This window comes from Crinia signifera, chromosome 19 (assembly GCF_055691185.1).
Source record: "Crinia signifera chromosome 19, ASM5569118v1, whole genome shotgun sequence".
NCBI classification, from domain to species: domain Eukaryota; kingdom Metazoa; phylum Chordata; class Amphibia; order Anura; family Myobatrachidae; genus Crinia; species Crinia signifera.
In genome coordinates, this window is record NC_139226.1 from 97693746 (window position 1) to 97713573 (window position 19828).

At 44.1% G+C, this 19828-nt stretch overlaps 1 protein-coding gene across 9 annotated transcripts in view; it reads right to left on the minus strand.

Annotated features, from left to right (window-relative positions):
* The window catches only part of KCNAB2 (potassium voltage-gated channel subfamily A regulatory beta subunit 2), a 151731-nt gene that overhangs the window by 23238 nt on the left and 108665 nt on the right, over positions 1-19828 (minus strand). For all 9 annotated transcript variants that reach the window (XM_083163007.1, XM_083163004.1, XM_083163006.1 and 6 more), the window contains 3 exons: positions 15183-15226; positions 11750-11787; positions 3057-3136 (listed from right to left, as the gene is read on the minus strand). In XM_083163007.1, the coding sequence (XP_083019133.1) occupies positions 3057-3136; positions 11750-11787; positions 15183-15226 (162 nt within the window). The remainder of the gene's footprint in view (positions 1-3056; positions 3137-11749; positions 11788-15182; positions 15227-19828) is intronic.

The window sequence follows — 19828 nt, forward strand, 5'->3', positions numbered from 1 at the left end:
ATTTTGAATATATGGCAAATCAGCGTGCCACCTCTCGACCAGCCCATCCCAGTGTGAGGTCTTGGTAAAAAAGTTTATCACTAAGTAATTTATACAGACAGCTCAGAGTGTATTTTCTCGTTTTAAATGTATCTTCAAGTTACTGTGCATGGTACTCCTTCTTTTCCATTAATAAAACATTAATTACTGTACCGAACAATTTTACAGATACTTTTAGTAATAATAAAAGGCATATGACAACACTACAACAATTTTAAAAACATTGTATACATGGTAATTGTGTTATGTAAAATGCAGGTTATACAAATTAGATAAATGATCCCATTAATGTAATCAGGGGCGGATTGGCCCACCGGGAAACCGGGCCATTTCCCGGTGGGCCGGCCCAAAACGGCGTAAAAACGGGCCGGCGTGCTCCCCATGGACTGTCTGGGCACATTGCCCACATCCAAAATGGCCACAGGAGGGCTGCTGCACATGCGCGATAGCGCACAGCACCTCCCATGGTACTTTGTGTGCGGCGTCAGCTCCTGCTCCTCACCTGGAGGCAGCAGAGCATGTGAGCCCCCCCCGCCCTGCATAACAAACACCGCCCGCCGCCTCGCTCCCCCCAGCATTACAGCAGCGCCACCCATCCCCCCCCCCAGGCTGCCTCCGTCAAACCCCCCTCCCGGGCAGCCTCCGCCAGCACCCCAACGCACCCTCCCCCCCCCCCCCCCCGGGCTGCCGTCGCCAGCACCCCCCCAGGCTGCTGCACAAGTTCTCCCGGGCTGGATAGCAGTCCCAATCCTCCCCTGAATGTAATAAGGGGAAACGGAGAATAAAAAATTAAGTAAAGTGAAAAATTACAGTACGTGTCATTTTGCCAGCATGTCCAATTCTCAAATGATATATGCATAAATTAATGTCTATGTACCTCCCAACTTTCAAGCTGGAGCAGGAGGGACGGTCACACGTTGGAAATTTTGTGGGCGTGGCCTATACTTGCAAGTCTCCCGTGAGGCCACGCCCCGTTTTCGCCACTGTGGGCATGAATAGATGCTGTGTGCACACATGGGCGACAGTGGGGACTCCCAACTGCCCCCACCACGGAACGTCCCCAAGAAGAACCGGGACTTCCCGTGGTAACCGGAACAGTTGGGAGGTATGCTGTATATAGAGTGTAGTCATTGTACAATACTTTACCATTAATGCACAGGGCCAATGGTGGTATGCTATTATACAAGGCGCATAAAAGCACAGGGTTCTTGCACAAGTAGTGTTGCATTCAGTATTAGAATACAGGAGCAGTAATTTCCAATGCACGTAAATGCCAAGCTAAAATAGTAGAACTTTAACTTCATGGAGTGCTTTAACTTACATTTTTTAAAGTTCCGGCTGTCAAATTAATGAGGGATCTGTACACCATATGCCCAGGCAGATCAGGTGGTATGTATATTACTTCTGCCTAGGTGAATGACAATATGAGGGTGCACACATTCTCTCTGTGTGTGGGGAAAATAATTCCTATGATCTGTGCTAATGGCCAGACTCAACGGCTTAACTATCATTGGTGCAAGGGGTGCAGCTGCTATGGGGCCCGGAGCTGAAGGGGGCCTATCTTTACCTAAGTAATATGTTTTACATACATTTATCACCATCAGTTGCTAAATAGGGGGCCCTTACAAACTTTTGCTATGGGACCTACGAATATCTAGTTACGCCAATGCCCAGACTGTCATTTACATTTGAACGATATGACAGACTCTTATTAAGGGAGCAGACACAGCTCTGATTAAAGTTAATTAATAATTAATAAACACACACAAAAAAAAAACAGACTTCCTGGGAGGGTCAACATCTTCATTTAGCACAAAAAGCAAAAAAATTTGAAACTAACATAGGAAAAGTATCTGTACCTAGATAATTCTGCTAAATGCCATATACAGATACACGTATCACACAACATAACACTAACGCTGTAAGTGATTCTACAGCATAGACCACTTACCGGTATTTTGTGTCAATCAGCTCAGCATAATTTAATATTAAATCTGAAACCACTATTTTCCCAATTGCAGTGAATTATTGATTATCAACTTCTACTTTAAGTATTGAATTTATAATTTAAGATGACATTTACAGAAAGGACACAGCAGAACAATGGACGTTTTTGTCGAACATATAATGTCAGAACGATTCTCCGGATTGCAAATGTTCTAGTCTAGCCATAGCGAGAAGATGGATCATAATAAGGCAGACGGGAGAAGGAAAGGAACGGAATATACGGACACATCAGTATTGTAATCTCCAACTCACACAGCAACCATGGTTCTAGCAGGAAATTGTGGTGTAAATCAAGTCTACTGTGCAGAAATGAAGATGTACAGATATCGGACTGCTTACACGAGGCAGAACTTGTTTTGAAGTAATAACATTTGAGATTGAATTATTATACTTTTTAATACAAATTAGCAAGACAAGGTGTCAACTATTATTATTGCCTAAAATGGCAGACCTGTCACCCTCCTGCCACCACATCATTGGTCCAAGTGATGATTTTAACTTCCACCCTTTTTGTTCTCTTTGGGGGGTATTCAATACCAGCCGCTATTTGCAATAGGGCAAATACAGATGGAGCTGGGCTCATTCAGGCAGGGGCTGGCGAAATTATCAACAGCCCCTGCCAGCCGCCAGGGGGAGCGCACGCATGAGATGCTTGCGCGCCCCGTGGTGACGGAACTCCCCCCCCCCCCCGGGTCCCCACCACCTCGCCGTCCCGTTCTGCGGCTAAAATCCCCAACTTGGCGCCTTTTTCAGTACAGTACAGTACAGTACAGTAGCCACAGTGACTACCATTACTGCTTCTCAGCGATGAGCTATTAGGTTTGATACCTTACAGATCTGTGTTTATGTGTCATAAAGGCATCAAGTGGGAATATTTAATTCACCGGTGGTCTGAAAAGCATAAGCACCTTCACTTCAATGGGTATTTGCTAGACTGCTGGAAATAATGGAAGTGTTAATAGAGAGGAAGATCTGTGCAGGAAGAAGACCCTGTACATTACTATACTCACTTTCCTGCAGCATACACTTCTGCTGTATCAAACAGGTTTATTCCATTGTCATAAGCCAGTGTCATCAACTGCTCAGCCATCTGCAAGACAAGAAGTCATATTACAAAGTCACAAATTAGAGAAAGTGGAGCCGGCAGAATTCTGTGCACTGTGTGGTCAGTCAGAGGGGATTTAGGTATCATTTGCACAGAAAAAAAACAGAGACTAATAATGGTGCTAAATTTTGAAAAATGTATTCATTTTGTATTAGGGTTCCCATGAGTGTTTGCTATATAGTTATTGCCAACATTGTATATAAATTCTGCTTTTCTAGGTTTAGAAGGGTAATACTCCTTTCACACAGCACAAATAACCTGGGTGTGAAAGGGCCATTTTGAATGTCCCGGGTCCAGCAACCTGACCCAGGAAAAAAGCAGTGTTATTCCCGGGTCGGACCCGGGTTGCTGGGCAGTGTTAATGGGTAAAGGTCCTGTTCACCTTTATGGAGGAGGCAGCAGCATCACCTCAGTGCCGCCTCCTCCCTTGCCCCCACTTTCCGTGCCACTCCTCCACCCCGTCCCCCACATGACAGCAGCGACCCAGCAATAAGTCAGGTTGCTGTATGCAGCTAAACACCACAAATGCTGGGTCGCTCCCAAGACGGACCTGTGTCCAAATCCAGAGTGCAACCTCGAATTTGCAATGTAAAAGGGGTATATAAAAACCCTGCGATCATCTGTAAGTTTAACATCCCTTTTTACTAGGGTATTACATATTCCCCCTTCTTTAGACCATATCATGTGTAAAACCCGACTCGTATGCCGCACAAGCGCAGGTCAAGAAGACAATGCATTTAACAGCCCCCAAGAGAAACTACTGCTTATCAAGGGAAGCTATTCAATTGTGGGGGTCCTCTGTCTAGTAATGGGCTGCCAATACCCAGCTGTATTAACCCTTTGAGTGCCAAGTGTGTGAAAACTGCCCAGCAAACATTTGTATTCATCATAATGACCTGTAATGTTGACCTTTTATAGGAAATGTAATTTTTTTTATTTTACACATTTTTTTATTTGAATTTATATAACAAATGTCAGCGACGCTGGCATTTTTAGCAGGTATTTTGCACATCTCTCACAGAGATGTTGGCACTTAAAGTGTCAATACACACGGTGCAATTCTGTATGGCTAGACTGTTTAGGAAGAGAAGCACCCCCGTCTCATCCCCAAAAGCAAGCCTGCTACAGAACATCATGGACAGTTAACAAAAAAACTCCAGTTGTTTCATGCATGTCATTTGCTTTAGGGGTGTTGTCTCTGTAAATTAACTAACAAATCTAAATCCTCTCCCTCTCCAGTATAACTGCAGGAGGAAGCGCACAGTGACACACACTGACCACCATGCGCTTCTTCCTGCACTCACTTCATGAGGTAGAATGGTAGTGACTGATCGAGGGTAGAGGAAATAAAAAGAACATAAAGAGATCAGACACATACTGTATATGCTCTAATCAAGCCTATGCGATTACGAAAATCATTTAATTGCTTTAAACCACACTGCAAGAATGGTGACCACTGGGGCTGGCAGTGCAGTGACCACTGGGGTTGGCAGCACTTCTCTGTACACCAGATGAAATACGGTGACACCTTATTCAGTGCCAAGCACCAATGGGAATATCAATATAAAATCAGCTGCCCCGAAGCAGCCAGTCATTGGTTGCTGCAAATCACTTGCTATCTTGCAGAGATTCCATTGCATCAGATGTTGCCAATCACAATCACCTCAATTGTAAAGGATCTCACCCCACATGCGGCTGGCTGGGAATAACTAGGTGGTAATGGGGAGCAGGCATGTGTGCCGCACTTGGTGAGGCTGTAAGACCAACCTCAGCCCCATGTGGGCACCTCCTACAGGAGTAATGGAATACAAGCCTGATTAAGTGTTGACTGCAAAAGCAAAATCTCTCTCAGATGGACAAAACCATGCTGCCCTGCAGGTGGGGCAGATGTAACATCTGCAGAGAGAGCTAGATTTGTGTTGTATGTGTTCAAACTGAAATCTAAATTGCAGTGTGAAAATAATGCAGCCCGTATTTACCCTGCACAGAAACAAAATAACATACCCAAATCTAACTCTCTTTGCACATGTTACATCTGCCCCACCTGCAGTTCAGCATGGATTTGCCCATTTGAGAAAGATTTAGCATTTGTGATCAACTTTGAATCAGGCCCAAAAGTAGCCGCTAGCTTATCCATCTCTCTGTAAAACAATCCATGTAGGATATACAATTGCTCTGTATGATTGATTTACAAGTTAGTTATGGAGATTACAGTTGGAATCCACTTGTGGGAGAATTAAATGCTCCTGTAATCATACATACTGATCCTTACTTTGTGCCGTACACAAGGCCTCTATACTGCTGTCACACAAATACAGTCACATCCACAAACCAGCAATGACTAAGGTGCCACAACGTTGTGTATATTCAGTATAAAGGAAAAAAGAAGAGAATGGTGTGTATTGCGCTGCTGAATATATGTATAGGAATATACTCCAACCAGAAGAGACCACTGCGCAGAGATTGAATGACACGGACACACTGCTTAATAAAATGCAAAATTTATGAATTAAAAAACATCAAGCAATACATACAGTACAATATAAAATAAAAATAAAAAATGTATATATATATGTTTAGTTGTATAACCACACATATATATATGAAGGTAATGAGTAATAATGTCAGGAAAAAATGATTACAATAACTGTACTTGATACAGAAAGATGAACAGGATAAAAATATATATGGGAGGGGGGGGGGTTGGGAAAGAAAAAATATAGGCTGTTAATGTAGAGCCTGATTTTGAACAGTCTTTAATAGGGCTGAGATTGGACGGTTGCTGGGGGTACTCCGCTGTAGATATGCCTCATATAAGATTTAGGAAGCCAGAGGGTTAGTAAGCGTCTCACATAAATGCTGTTATCCTGATATTAGTTAGTGGTGATTAGTAGAATGGAAGTCCAAGAAAAGGTTATTGTTTGAAAAAATGAAATGATAAGGTCAACAGTCATTTAGCATGTGAGTGTCATGCACTAGCAATGAAGTAAAGCTGGGTTCCACACAGATAGCTGTGAATATGCAGCAATTATATGCAGAGATTGTAGATTTTATCTCACCCTGTTTTCAGTAGTGATCGGTAGCACTTGCTCAGTCTGTTGGTTGCTCCGTTGCCACAAAGGGAGGAGGGCGGCCGGTAGTTGTCCTCTAAGGGTCACCTGTCGCAAGGTGCCGGCAGCTGTTGGTACCTTCCCAAGGGGACGAGCGTCCGGAGTTGTACAGGCGGCAGTATATAAAGATGTGCGCTTGTTCTGGTGGAACGCCAGAGAGCTGTAAATACAGCGTGTTTGCAAACGGCAGCGTGTAGCCCCTACGTCCCGATGTGATGACGTCACATCTGGACGTAGGGGCTACACGCTGCCGTCTGCAAACACGCTGTATTCACAGCTCTCTGGCTAACCCTCTGGCTTCCTAAATCTTATATGAGGCATATCTACAGCGGAGTACCCCCAGCAACCGTCCAATCTCAGCCCTATTAAGGACTGTTCAAAATCAGGCTCTACATTAACAGCCTAAATTTTTTCTTTCCCAACCCCCCCCCCTCCCATATATATTTTTATCCTGTTCATCTTTCTGTATCAAGTACAGTTATTGTAATCATTTTTTCCTGACATTATTACTCATTACCTTCATATATATATATATATGTGTGGTTATACAACTAAACATATATATATATATACACATTTTTTATTTTTCTTTTATATTGTACTGTATGTATTGCTTGATGTTTTTTAATTCATAAATTTTGCATTTTATTAAGCAGTGTGTCCGTGTCATTCAATCTCTGCGCAGTGGTCTCTTCTGGTTGGAGTATATTCCTATACATATATTCAGCAGTGCAATACACACCATTCTCTTCTTTTTTCCTTTATTTCCCAATACTGGTATTTGTGGGTATAGGCAAACCCACAGGTGTGATTTGCAGCAGCTGATATATACTTGATATATCTATTATCAGAGTGTTACTCATTTTATAAGACCTAGATTTAAAAGCGCTGGGGTTCCTGCTAGCCACAGATTGGCTTATCCCCAATCTTGTGGCCTGGGGAAAAAATCCATTTTTTCAGTATAAAGGACCTCTAAACTCTAAGCTTGATCTGTAAAGGGCTCCATTATACATGGTAATGGAATACACCCCAATTAACATTATCCTTGGGCCTGTAAAAGTTCAGAAACCATGAAACGCGTAACAGTTGTGTCACACCTGTGGTGAGTGAATGGAAACAGGGAATTCCCCCATTACATTGTCTGTTCTGTTCGTTGGTGAAATATCTGTCAAGTCAATGTTTGGAGTTTGCCTTTTAGACAATAAAATGGCAAGTGTGTTTGTGTGTGTGTCGACAACTAAGTGTGGGGTCTGAGCTACTTGAAAATTACTTTTAAAACCAATGTCTCAATCAGGATGGACAAAGTGGATTATAGAGGAGAAGAGAAATTGGTGATGATCGGATTCATTTGCTCCACAAGATAGCTCTGCTTAATAAGCATGAGCTCAAATGTTTCATGGAAATATGGACAGCTATCTCTATCGCCGAGCAAGCAAGTCCTCCCGTGTGGGTCCCACCAGGAACAGAATCAGCAGCACAATAGACAAGTGCATTATAAATATGTGCAGAGCCGGCTCTAGGCATAGGCATACTAGGCAATTGCCTAGGGCAGTAACCTACTGTATGCCTAGGGGCGGCAGCTCCCTGGGGCGACTCTAAGGGGGTGCCGGCACAGGCACCCCATAATGACCGACTCCCCCTAATCCAGCCCCTTCCTACACAAGCAGCGGGGAGCTAGTGCCGCAGTCTCTGTCTGCGGCGGCCACTACAAAGGATGGCCGCCGTCTTGAAGAAGACAGACACTAGAGGTTGGCTTGACCTCTAGTGTCTGTGAGATGAGTGCAGTGCGCCCAGCAATACCCAGCTAGAGCGGGACCTGCCCTGTCTCCTCAGTGGCACCATGGGGGTAGCTACATCTCCCTCCCCCCCCCCCGCAGAAGCGCCATGGAGGAACTTCATTCAAATCTGTTCCTCCAAATCCTCCTGCGCAGGGCTCAGCCACTCACATATACCTTCCTCAAGCCAGAGCCTCTCGGGGTGCGCTCTGTACAGCCTGGATTTCTCCTGCAGCAGACCTTCCCTTTGCCCTGTCCCTGGATCCACTGGCCACCCTGACACCCTGCAGCTCCCCCCACAGATTGGTGAGTGCAAAGGGATCGCTGTACCCATAAACTCTTCTGTGTGTGTGACCCCCTTCTCTTGTATGTGTGACCTTCTGTACACTGCTTTCCCTGTGTGTGACCCCCCTGTACCCCACTCATCCCTGGTGTTTGACCCCCCTGTACCCCCTTCACCTGTGTGTGACACCTTGTCCCCTGTTACCCCCTTCCTCTGTGTCTGTGACCCTATCTACCCCAATTTCCCATGTGTCTGATCCCCTCTTACCCTTATATGTGTGTGTGTGTGTGTGTGAGACACCTTGTACCCAAATAAAAATATGTAATGGGCATTACCGTATGTGTAATAGGCATTACAGTGTGTAATATTATGTGTAATGGGCATTACGGTGTTTAATATTATGTGTAATGGGCATTACGGCATGTGGCATTATGTGTAATGGGCATGACGGCGTGTGGCATTGTGTGTAATGGGCATTACGGCATGTGGCATTATGTGTAATGGGCATGACGGCGTGTGGCATTATGGCATTATGTGTAAGGGACACTGTAGCGTGTGATATTTTGTGTACTAGGCATTACGGTGTGTAATATTAAGTGTAATGGGCATTACGGTGTGTGGCATTATGTATAATGGGCATTACAATGTTTGGTATAATGTGCAATGGGCATTACGGTGTGTGGCATAATATGTAATGAGCATTACAGTGTGTGTCATTATGCATAATGGGCATCACAGTGTTTGGTATAATGTAATGGGCATCACAGTGTTTGGTATAATGTAATGGGCATTACGGTGTGTGATATTATGTGTAACAATTTTTTTTTTAACTTCCCTAGACAAATCACATAATGTTGCTTTGTAATAAAACAGGTACTTATGTAATATCTGGGCGCCCGATTTTTTTTATCGCATCGCATGCAATATAGTGGCATACAATTCATGCAATGCGATTTTTCATTGTAAAGACCCGATTTTTTATTGTATAGTCACCCATGGGTGATTTCATACCCCTACTATCCAACTACGCATGGAGTTGAATTTATATAATGTGGCGAGCGCAGCGAGGGGACGCAGAATACATGTAAAGTAATCCGCGGCCGCTCTCCACGCTTTGGGCTCGGTGGCTCGCCGCGCTCGCCACACTATATTTAATCAACTCTATGCGTAGTTGGATAGTGGGGGTATGAAATCACCCATGGTTGACTATACAATTAAAAATCGGGTTTTTACAATGAAAAATCGCATCGCATCGCATGCCTTAAGTAGTGGCATGCATTGAAAAAATCGGGCGCCCAGATAATACATAACTACCATAAAACATATTGTAATAACGAAATAAAATGAGAAAACCCTTTCGGGCTAACTCTACTGTGTGAACTTGAATTCAAAGACCCCTGCATTCTACATTAAAGATGACCAATATCGGTAGCCCGCAAATGTATCCTACACCAATGGATCCATAGGGACCCTCCTTCTATGCCTCTGTTTCGAACTAAGCTGCAGTGGGTGGAATCATCCCTCCAAAAAGAAGAGCGTACGGAAAAGTTGTTCGCAATATGGGAGGGGTTTATCGAATCGCTGTCCAATGATCTGAAGTCACAAATCCACAAATGCTACCACGTACCCAGTGGTATGAGACTTGTGTCCTCACTGGGTCCAACCCGATAGATTTTCCAACAAATACGACCACCGTATGAGTGGTGATATGTTTTAGGTCGTGTCCGCCCTCAGATGTATTGTTTTGGAATTTCAAGTTTTCTCATTGTTAATTATGTTCCTATAAGCATGCTTTTTATAAGAAAAGAAAAGAAAAGGACCTGTCACTAAAATGTCACTTTCAAAAGTTTCAATGTGAATGTAATTCATGCTACAAATATGCTCAATCCTTAATAAAAAGTTTTTGGAAAAAAAAAAAAGATGACCAATATCATGCATCAATGAGCGAATTATTATATACAGGTACTTCATGATGACCATTTGCTAAAAATGATTCCAGTGTGAAGTTCATATAGAGGTTCCCCTGAGGAAGTCTAAAGAAGAAACGCTTTGGGTCTTTGAATTCAAGTTCACACAGGAGAATTAACCCAAAAGGGTTTTGTCATTATTACAATATGTTTTTTACATGCTCATGCTTATTGTTAATGACCCCTCCTCCCCCCATCCTCTGTCTGTGCAGCTCAGGACAAGTATTGGGGTTGGCCGATGGATCTAATTGTCTGTTACCTATTTTACATTTGTTTAATTACAAGAAAAATACTGCAAACTGGGTTAGTTAATTTTGACAAATTATTTAAATCATTTTAAATTGTGCGGTACCAGGAAGGAAGAGCTGAATTAGCAGATCGCTGCCCAAACCAGAATTATTATTACCATTATTATTATTTTATATATGCGATAGCCCAACTTTCCCAACGAGACACTTATCCACATTACATGCAAAGTCTTTAAACATTTTACAAACGGAAAGCGTATTTACAACTCACTGCACACAATCTTTAATAACGTTTAATCCCACACCCCGGGGTGCTTGAAACCAAGGTCAGAGCTTTCCTTAATATAGAACATACCCTGAAGTTTTCTGACTTTTTAACTATTACAATCACATAAATACCATAGAGCATATTTTAAATGAATACTGAACAAACTCAGCCGTGCTCTCTGCAGAACACCCAATAATAACCGCCTGCCGGCTGGGGGTGGAAGCCAAGGCAGGAGGCAGGTCATATTTGGTTAATTATTATCTGTTCGGTAGCATTTGCAACAGGGTATGGGTCCCCACTATGATGGTCGACATGAATAAGGTCAACACAAGCATTAGGTCAACAGTGGAAAGGGCGATAGTCAAACTTGACAAGTTTTTTAAGTTTTTATGTCCAACATTTTGCTGTAAGTCAACATGGACACCGTATCGGTGTACCGCGTCCCCTCCCCCCATGCCCTAGTGGACAGTAGGGTATAAAATACCGCCTGTCGTCACAAAGAAAAACTTTAATAACTCACATTTTTTTTGACTGTTGACCTTTCCATTGTCAACCTAATGCATGTGTGGACCTTCCGACCTTAGCCACGTCAACATATTTCATGTCAACCTTTAATGGTCAACCTTCATAGTGATGAACAAGCAAACCTATCCCTTGCATAATCCGTGGATCAGAAATACATAGCAGTTGCAGAAAATAACTGATACCACTTCATGTTATGTTTGTATAACCGAAGACAACAGCAAAATACTAAATAAATGAATGCATTGATGAAATCCTGCTGACACCTTTAAACCCAGCATATACCACCCCTGTCAGCCGAGGTTATATATAGATGAGCCTGATGAAAAGAAAACAGATGGACTGAAAAACACATCTCGTGAATGTCGTCACACCGTCCCGTAAGTCACAATTACTTTTATTTATAAACTCGATGCTCGTCTTACCTCATCCGTGATCTGACCTCCAAACGTCACCCATGTTCCTTTAAGACACAGACGTTATAATGTCAAGAATATTGTATGTTTCAGTAGAATCCTTGACATTCCGTATACACACACCAAGATCAATACAAACACTTAGAGCTCAGTTACAGAGGCACAAACTGATGGTATATAAATATACACTGCTCAAAAAAATAAAGGGAACACTAACATAACACATCCTAGATATGAATGAATTAAATATTCTTATTAAATAATTTGTTCTTTACATGGTTGAATGTGCTGACAACAAAATCACACAAAAATTATCAATGGATATCAAATTATTAACCATGGAGGTCTGGATTTGGAGTCACAATCAAAATTAAAGTGGAAAAACACACTACAGGCTGATCCAACTTTGATGTCATGTCCTTAAAACAAGTCAAAATGAGGCTCAGAAGTGTGTGTGGCCTCCACGTGCCTGTATGACCTCCCTACAACGCCTGGACATGATCCTGATGAGGTGGCAGATGGTCTTCTGAGGGATCTACTCCCAGACCTGGATTAAAGCATCCGCCAACTCCTGGACAGTCTGTAGTACAGGAGTTGGCGGTGGATGGAGCTAGACATGATGTCCCAAATGCGCTCAATTGGATTCAGGTCTGGGGAACGACGAGGCTCTTGCAGGAACTGCTGACACACTCCAGCCACATGAGGTCTAGAATGGTCTTGCATTAGGAGGAACCTAGGGCCAACCACATCAGCATATGTTCTCACAAGGGGTCTGAGGATCTCATCTTGGTACCTAATAGCAGTCAGGTTACCTCTGGCGAGCACATGGAGGGCTGTGTGACCACCCAAAGAAATGCCACCCCACACCATTACTGACCCACTGCCAAATCGGTCATGCTGGAGGATGTTGCAGGCAGCAGAACGTTCTCCTTGGCGACTCCAGACTCTATCACGTCTGTAGCGAATTTGCCTATCTTGGTGTTCTCTTGCAAATGCCAAACGTTCTGCATGGTGTTGGACTGTAAGCACAACCCCGACCTGTGGACGTCGGGCCCTCATGGAGTCTGTTTCTGACCGTTTGAGTAGACATGCACATTTGTGGCCTGCTGGAGGTCATTTTGCAGGGCTCTAGCAGTGCTCCTCCTGTTCCTCCTTGCACAAAGGCGGAGGTAGCGGTCCTGCTGATGGGTTGTTGCCCTCCTGCCCTCCTAAGGCCTCCTCCTCCTGATGTACTGGCCTGTCTCCTGGTAGCGCCTCCATGCTCTGGACACCACGCTGACAGACACAGCAAATCTTCTTGCCACAGCTCGCATTGATGTGCCATCCTGGATGAGCTGCAATACCTGAAACACTTGTGTGGGTTGTAGACTCCGTCTCATGGTACCACTAGAGTGAAGCACTGCCAGCTTCAAAAGTAACCAAAACATTAGCCAGAAAGCATAGGAGCTGAGAAGTGGTCTGTGGTCACCACTTGCAGAACAACCCTTTATTGGGGGTGTCTTGCTAATTGCCTATAATTTCCACCTGTCTACTCCATTTGCACAACAGCATACGAAATTGATGGTCAATCAGTGTTGCTTCTTAAGTGGACAGTTTGATTTCACAGAAGTGTGATTGACTTGGAGTTACATTGTGTTGTTTAAGTGTTCCCTTTATTTTTTTGAGCAGTGTATATATAAAAAGAACATTATGTTATTTTTAATATTTTGTTCTGATGTTCTACTTTAGAACATACCAGGAAGCTTTTATTGGACACCAGTCAATGACACCAAAAACAGGCTGCACACTCCCAAAAAGTACAATATAAATGACTGTAGCCAACTATATGCAGAATGTTGGCATTTACCTTGTTCCCCTTGTTTTATCTTTTTCAGGCTGTTATACCGAATTTAGGATTCTGGACCACGATTAGTGTGGCCAATCCCGGGATCGGGATCGGTGGGATTTTGGCCTAAAAAAGTCCGGGATTTCAATCCTGGGATTGGAGAATCCAATCCCGGGATTTCGGGATTAGACTGCGCATGCGCAGTCTAATGCCGGGCAGCGTCTGAGCACTCGCTCAGACGCTGCCCGGCTGTTCCCGTAAACTGACCCGGCGTGCGGCCTGCGTAGCGTGACAGTAGAGGTTACGCTGCGCAGGCCACACGTCACCAGTGACCGCCCGCCCGCCTACCCGCCGGCCTGCCTCTTCTCCGCCGCCCGCCTGCATGCCAGCCTGCATCCGCCCGCCCACCTGCCTGCTGTCTTAGATGGAGGTGCACTTGCCGGGAGGCACCGTGCACCTCCAAACCCACTCCCGGCCGCCCGCTCCCTTATGTAAGTAGATGTGCGGGTCGGCCGGGGTGGGTCCAATGCTTATAATGGGCTTTTTGGTTTGGATGCCAATCCCGGGATTGAGCATTTTTCAATCCCGGATCCCGGGATTGAAAAAAATGCCCCGGGATTGGCATCCCTAACTACGATGACAAGTACGATCACATAATACATGATAGTGAAAGCAGAGGGGCTTTGATACTTCACTCTGAGCTCTATCATTGCTATGACATCCCCCTTCAATACCCATCCCCCTACCCCTGTCACATGACATGCTGAGAGCTGTGAGCCTGCTTCTGTGTGACAGACTTTTAGTGACTGGCATGCTATTTTACTTGAGAGAGATTTTGAAAAGGAAGAGCAGCTAGAAACCCTGATCAGATGCATGTTTAAAAAGGGACTTATGAAATACTTGATTTACTCTGTAATGAGCCAACTAGTGGCTGCTGACTTGCAAAGCGCTTGAATCCCCCCTATAGAGGTGAGGAGCAGCCTTAGCCTTTGTTATTTAGGATTGCTTCCCAAACTCTCCTGTCAACCTTATTCCTGTGTGGGGGTTATCCTCCCAGAACAGGTTGGAGTGCTACCCGGTCAATGGTTCGACAGTAATTAAACAGTCAATAGGTCCACCACTATTGGTTGACAGGCAATTGGTCGACACATGAAAAAGGTTCACATGTTAATGATCGACACATGAAAAGGTCGACATGAGTTTATCGAGATTTTATTTTGTAGACCGAATTTACTTCACAAAGTGGCCATAGAGTTGGATTATACTTGTGCCCACAGCATGGTGAGCGCAGCGAGCCATACAAGGGGAGCCGGTACACTTACACAGTGTCGATGCCGGCAGATTTCAACATACACACCAATAAAAGGTGAAAAACTCAGTTGACCTTTCCCTGTGTCGACCATTTCCATGCAGACCTTTGGTTGATGTTGACCTAGACCATGTCGATCTTTATATATATTATATAGCTTTATTTAAAAAAACAACTCACTACTTTCAAGAACATCCATTATTACCTCAAACAGTATAAAAGCCATACAAAGGTCTATGGAAAACATTTCCGAAACCTAAACAATTTATACACAGACAAAGTATATAGAAGTAAACACAAATAATTACCTAGACCGAGACAGGAGACTCTTAGGCCGGACTTGCCGAGGTTCCTGAAAAAAACCAAGCATGTGTGTTACTGGAAACATTATACTGCAGCAGTCTATAATAAGATCTATAGGTTTCTAACCAAAATCACTTATTTGTAGTAAGCACTGAAGAGTGTTCAAAAATTTCAAAAACACACAAAATGTACAGTATAGAAATACTACAAAAAGATTTGAGGTGGTGCTGTAACATGACAATGGCCAATTAGTAGCGCAAAACATTGTGTACTGATGTTATAAAGTGTTCTACATGGTTTACAAAGTATATTAAAGCTTAGGTTTGTTATCTGTAGTTTACGAGAGGTCTCATACATTCCACATCAGGAATGTCCTTCAAACTAGAAGCGGGACAAAGAATGATAGAATCCTCACATTACTGTATGTTCTACCATATAATAAGTAATTCCATGGCATGGGGGTGGTATGCTGGGGTCCAACATTTAGGATTCAGACATCGGAATCCTGACCACGATACTTACACAAGAGGACAAGGGCAAAGAAGCCCCTTTCGGGCTCGCTGTGCTAGCCACGGATTCTATTCTCCCTCATGGACCCCCACAGAGGGAGAATAGCCCCTGTCAGTTGGGATCCCAACTGTCAGGCATGTGAACAGTCGGGATTCCGATACCGGTATACTGACTGTCCGGACCCTAACTGTCGGGCCATCATCCAGCACCCCCCATGGCATTTCACACTGATAACAAGCTCCAACATTTATGATTATTTTTTACGGACTTCTTTAATTAAGATCTCCAAAACATTTTGGACTAAATTACTCCCTTGTGCGCTAAAGGGTATCATAACAGAAAGAGAAAGCAATTTTTACACTGGTATGTTTCAAACTTGCTGGATATGGAGAGAGGGAGATATGGAGAGAGAGATTGGAGGTAGAGAGTTTGTGGGGTTAAAAACAGTCACAGCTCAAAGTGAAAGTACATTTTAATGGGCTTTTAACTAGTCTTTAATAAATATTAACAGTTTAGTTATAATGATATCACAGACACCGCTTCATATCACCCGTTTACGAAGCCGACTAGTCCCCTGAACACGATGGCATGTTGCCGATGCCAATTAAGGTTTGGAACCAATTGGCAAAATTGGTTATCAGTCAACTATGTTTATTGATAACTGAAGTCCCCCTCAACATAGTAGGCACTACCCTTTCCTCCAGTGTTTCTCCCCCCGCATTTCAGCCGGCTCCCATAGAAGAGGCCCCTTTTGGAATCCAAGATGGCTGAAGTGAAAGTGCTGTATCTAAATCAAGTACAATCAGATCAGCCGTCTTCATTTAACCACTTAGGTGGCATGCTTGGAAATTTCTCAGGCTGAGCTGAGCTGCAGGAGCGGGCTATCCAGAGACATTTCCGGGAAAGCCACTGATAAGCAGGTGTCTGCCAGTGGTGTCCCCAGTGGTGCAACACTGGCGCACCACTATTTGGCAGCTCCAGCCCCCCCTTGTCACTCACCCACCAGTGGTTGATTGTCTCTGCCACCAATCCTCCACCTCGGTGAAGTTTGGGGACACTCGGGAGTGCTCAGGCGTTCGTGTGTTCGGTTGCCCGAACACCTGAGCAACCTCCTAGTGGCCCCCAACTATCCTGAGTGGCAGCACACAGCCAATGCCAGACGCATTTTTTAGGAAACAAAGAAATATACATTAAAGGGATCTGGGTACACAAGGGAAGGGCATAATGTGGCAGGTAAGGCAACTGGGTCCTGTGCCAGCCCCCAGGTGGGATTCAGTAGGTATATTCACCATTGCTGGTCATACTGATGACTGCAATATGGAAGAGAATAATGGGGTCTATATACTAAGCATTGGGGCCAGATGCACCAAGCTTCAGTGGGAGAGTCATAAACAGCCAGCCTATTGTCAGCTCCTACTGTCAGGTTACAGGCTGGGTTTAAAAATGACAGGTAGGAGCTGATTGGCTGACTGTTTATCACTATCCGCTTCGAGAGATAAAGTACTAGACAACAAGCTCCTAACTGTCATGCTAAAGGTTGTGTGACTGTTGGGAGCGGATTGGCCAGTACTTTATTTATCTCTTTCCGCGGGTTGGAGCATAGGTCCCTTAGAGCCTGATTCATACCTGGTGATTATCCTCTAGAATGTGCTAAAATCAAATAAGCAGAATCTGATTGGTTGCTATGGGAAACCTCTAAAAACCTGCACATTCATAAATAGAACTCTAGGAAAGCCCTCCCAAATGGGGGACTTAAAGCACAGTAGGGATTACTGAGAGTTCCCTTTAAGGCCCATACACACTGTGCGACTTTGAGCTGAATGTCACTCAAAACAGCAGGTTTTAGCTCAAAGCCGCCCAGTGTGTATGGCCCGGCGATGAGCGGTGATCGCTGCTACACGCTCCCGCAACATCGCTGGGAAAGCCGTTCATCTGCTGGTTATACCAGCAGATGAGCGGCCTTCAGGACGGCTTTGCATAGCGCTCCGCTATGCAATGCCGTCCTCCCCCCTCCGTCAGCGCCGGGCAGGGGGAAAGCCATTCAGTATGTATGCACTGAGCGGCTTTCCCTGTCCATACACGCAGGTCATAGTCGCCCAGTGTGTATGGACCTTTAGAGACACCACTACCCCTTTTATACTGCCGTTATACCCAGATTATTGCCATGTTATCCCAGGTCACAGCTCAGTGGACAATCTGGGTCCTGTGACCTGGCAATACCACCTGGCTAGCTTGCTGGGTTGGTGTTAGGTTAAGGGGCAGTGTAAACTAATAAGACAGATCATCCGACCCAGCTCCCTTTTCCAGCATGGGGAGATACATTGGGACACTGCTTCCTGGGTTTCTGTAGCATGAATTATGGGCTGATTTTGCTTGGTTTGCAAAATGAAACTCATTTTTTAATGGACAAAATCATGCTGCACTGCAGGTGGGGCTGATGTAACAGGTGCAGAGAGAGTTACATTTGGGCGAGTTATTTTGTTTCTGTGCAGGGTAAACACTGGCTGCTTTATTCATACACTGCAATTTAGATCAACTGTGGCAAATACTGCTGATGAGACTTTTGGTACTAATGTAACCGTAAATGCCTCCGAGCCAAGGGGGGTAGGGGTCAGTCTTGGGTCTTACTCAGTTTGAACGGTGTGACAAATCTTGGGTTAGACCTAATCACAAGCATGCTCTCTGTATTGTATAGCAATCACTCAGATGCGCTCTGTACTGTATTGCAGTCACTCAGATGTCTGTATTGTATAGCAATAACAAACATGCTCTCTGTACTGTGTGGCAAGTCACTCAGATGCATTTTGCACTGTATGAAAGACACTAAAAGGTGCTCTGTATTGTACAGCAGTCACTGGTATTATCCATGTATTGTATAGAAGTCATAAGGAGCTCTTCTCTATTGTATGGCAAGCACAAGCATGCTTCCTGCACTGATCATCAGTCACTATGATGCTCTGTATTGTATGACAGTGAGCAGTGTGCTATATAGCAGTCAAAAGGTAGGTCACTGTATTTTATATTATTTGCATTGTATGGTGGTCTCTGTATTGTATATACTTTGGTGTATGGTGGTCACTGTGATACTCTCTGTATTGTATGACAGTCACTAGGCTCAATAAAATGTATGGTGATTACTATGATGATCTCTGTATTGCACTGCAGTCAGTGGTATGTACTCTGCAATAAATAGCAGTAGTTGAAAATACAGTATTGATTAAAAATGTTTGCTTATTTCCCAGCAGCAGTGTGAACCAGTCTTCCAATGAATGCCATTGCAATAAGATAAGTTGAAGATGATGCCTACACCAGCTCCCAAATGCCATTTACCACAGTGATGGAAAACAATGACTGCTAGAAGCTATTTGGTTGCTATTATCTCCTACACTTTATCTCTCTCCAATATTTGATAAATTTCTACCTAATGCACCGAGACGATGTATCCTCATATGTTTATTAACACAATGACACATACAGGGAACATAAAAGGGGCCAAGTGAGTTCTGCGTGGACAGATGCTTGTTAGGTCTATGAAAGTATTACATGGCCCCATCAGATTACACCGTCCAATCCCCATTCTCTTGCAAAGCTGCCAGAGGTTGAATGAGAGGAAAAGCTCGTTTCCCTACACATGTTGTCTGAGGAGTTTAATTATGTCCTTCAGGCATAAACCATGGAGCAGATGTTATGGGGTCTTCTTAGTTCTCTCAGACTTATGTGCTAGAAACTGCAGAGTTACCAAAGCAAAATTTACATTGGCGGGAATGACAGGGACAGGAGCAAGCAGCAAATACTACCGCACACAGAACACGAGCCGCGGTAATACCGGTTATAGAAAGCGCACACGCAAACAATATAGAGTTCTCTGAGTCAGTTTGGTAAAATGCAGTATAAGGCAAGGATATTATTACAGACTAGTAACCGCCCGCCAAAATGCAGAACGAAACAACAGTAATGTCAGGGGCGGCGGCTGCTCGCCCCCAAATAGAGCAAAATGAGATGCACCTTAGGGCGCCATCTAGTGGCTTCTGGAGAGCACAGCACTTGAATTCCCCCCCCCATAGAGGTGAGGAGCAGAGTTAGGCTTTTTTGATATAGGATGTGATTTAATCTCAATGGTAATAACAGATATTGGTCAATT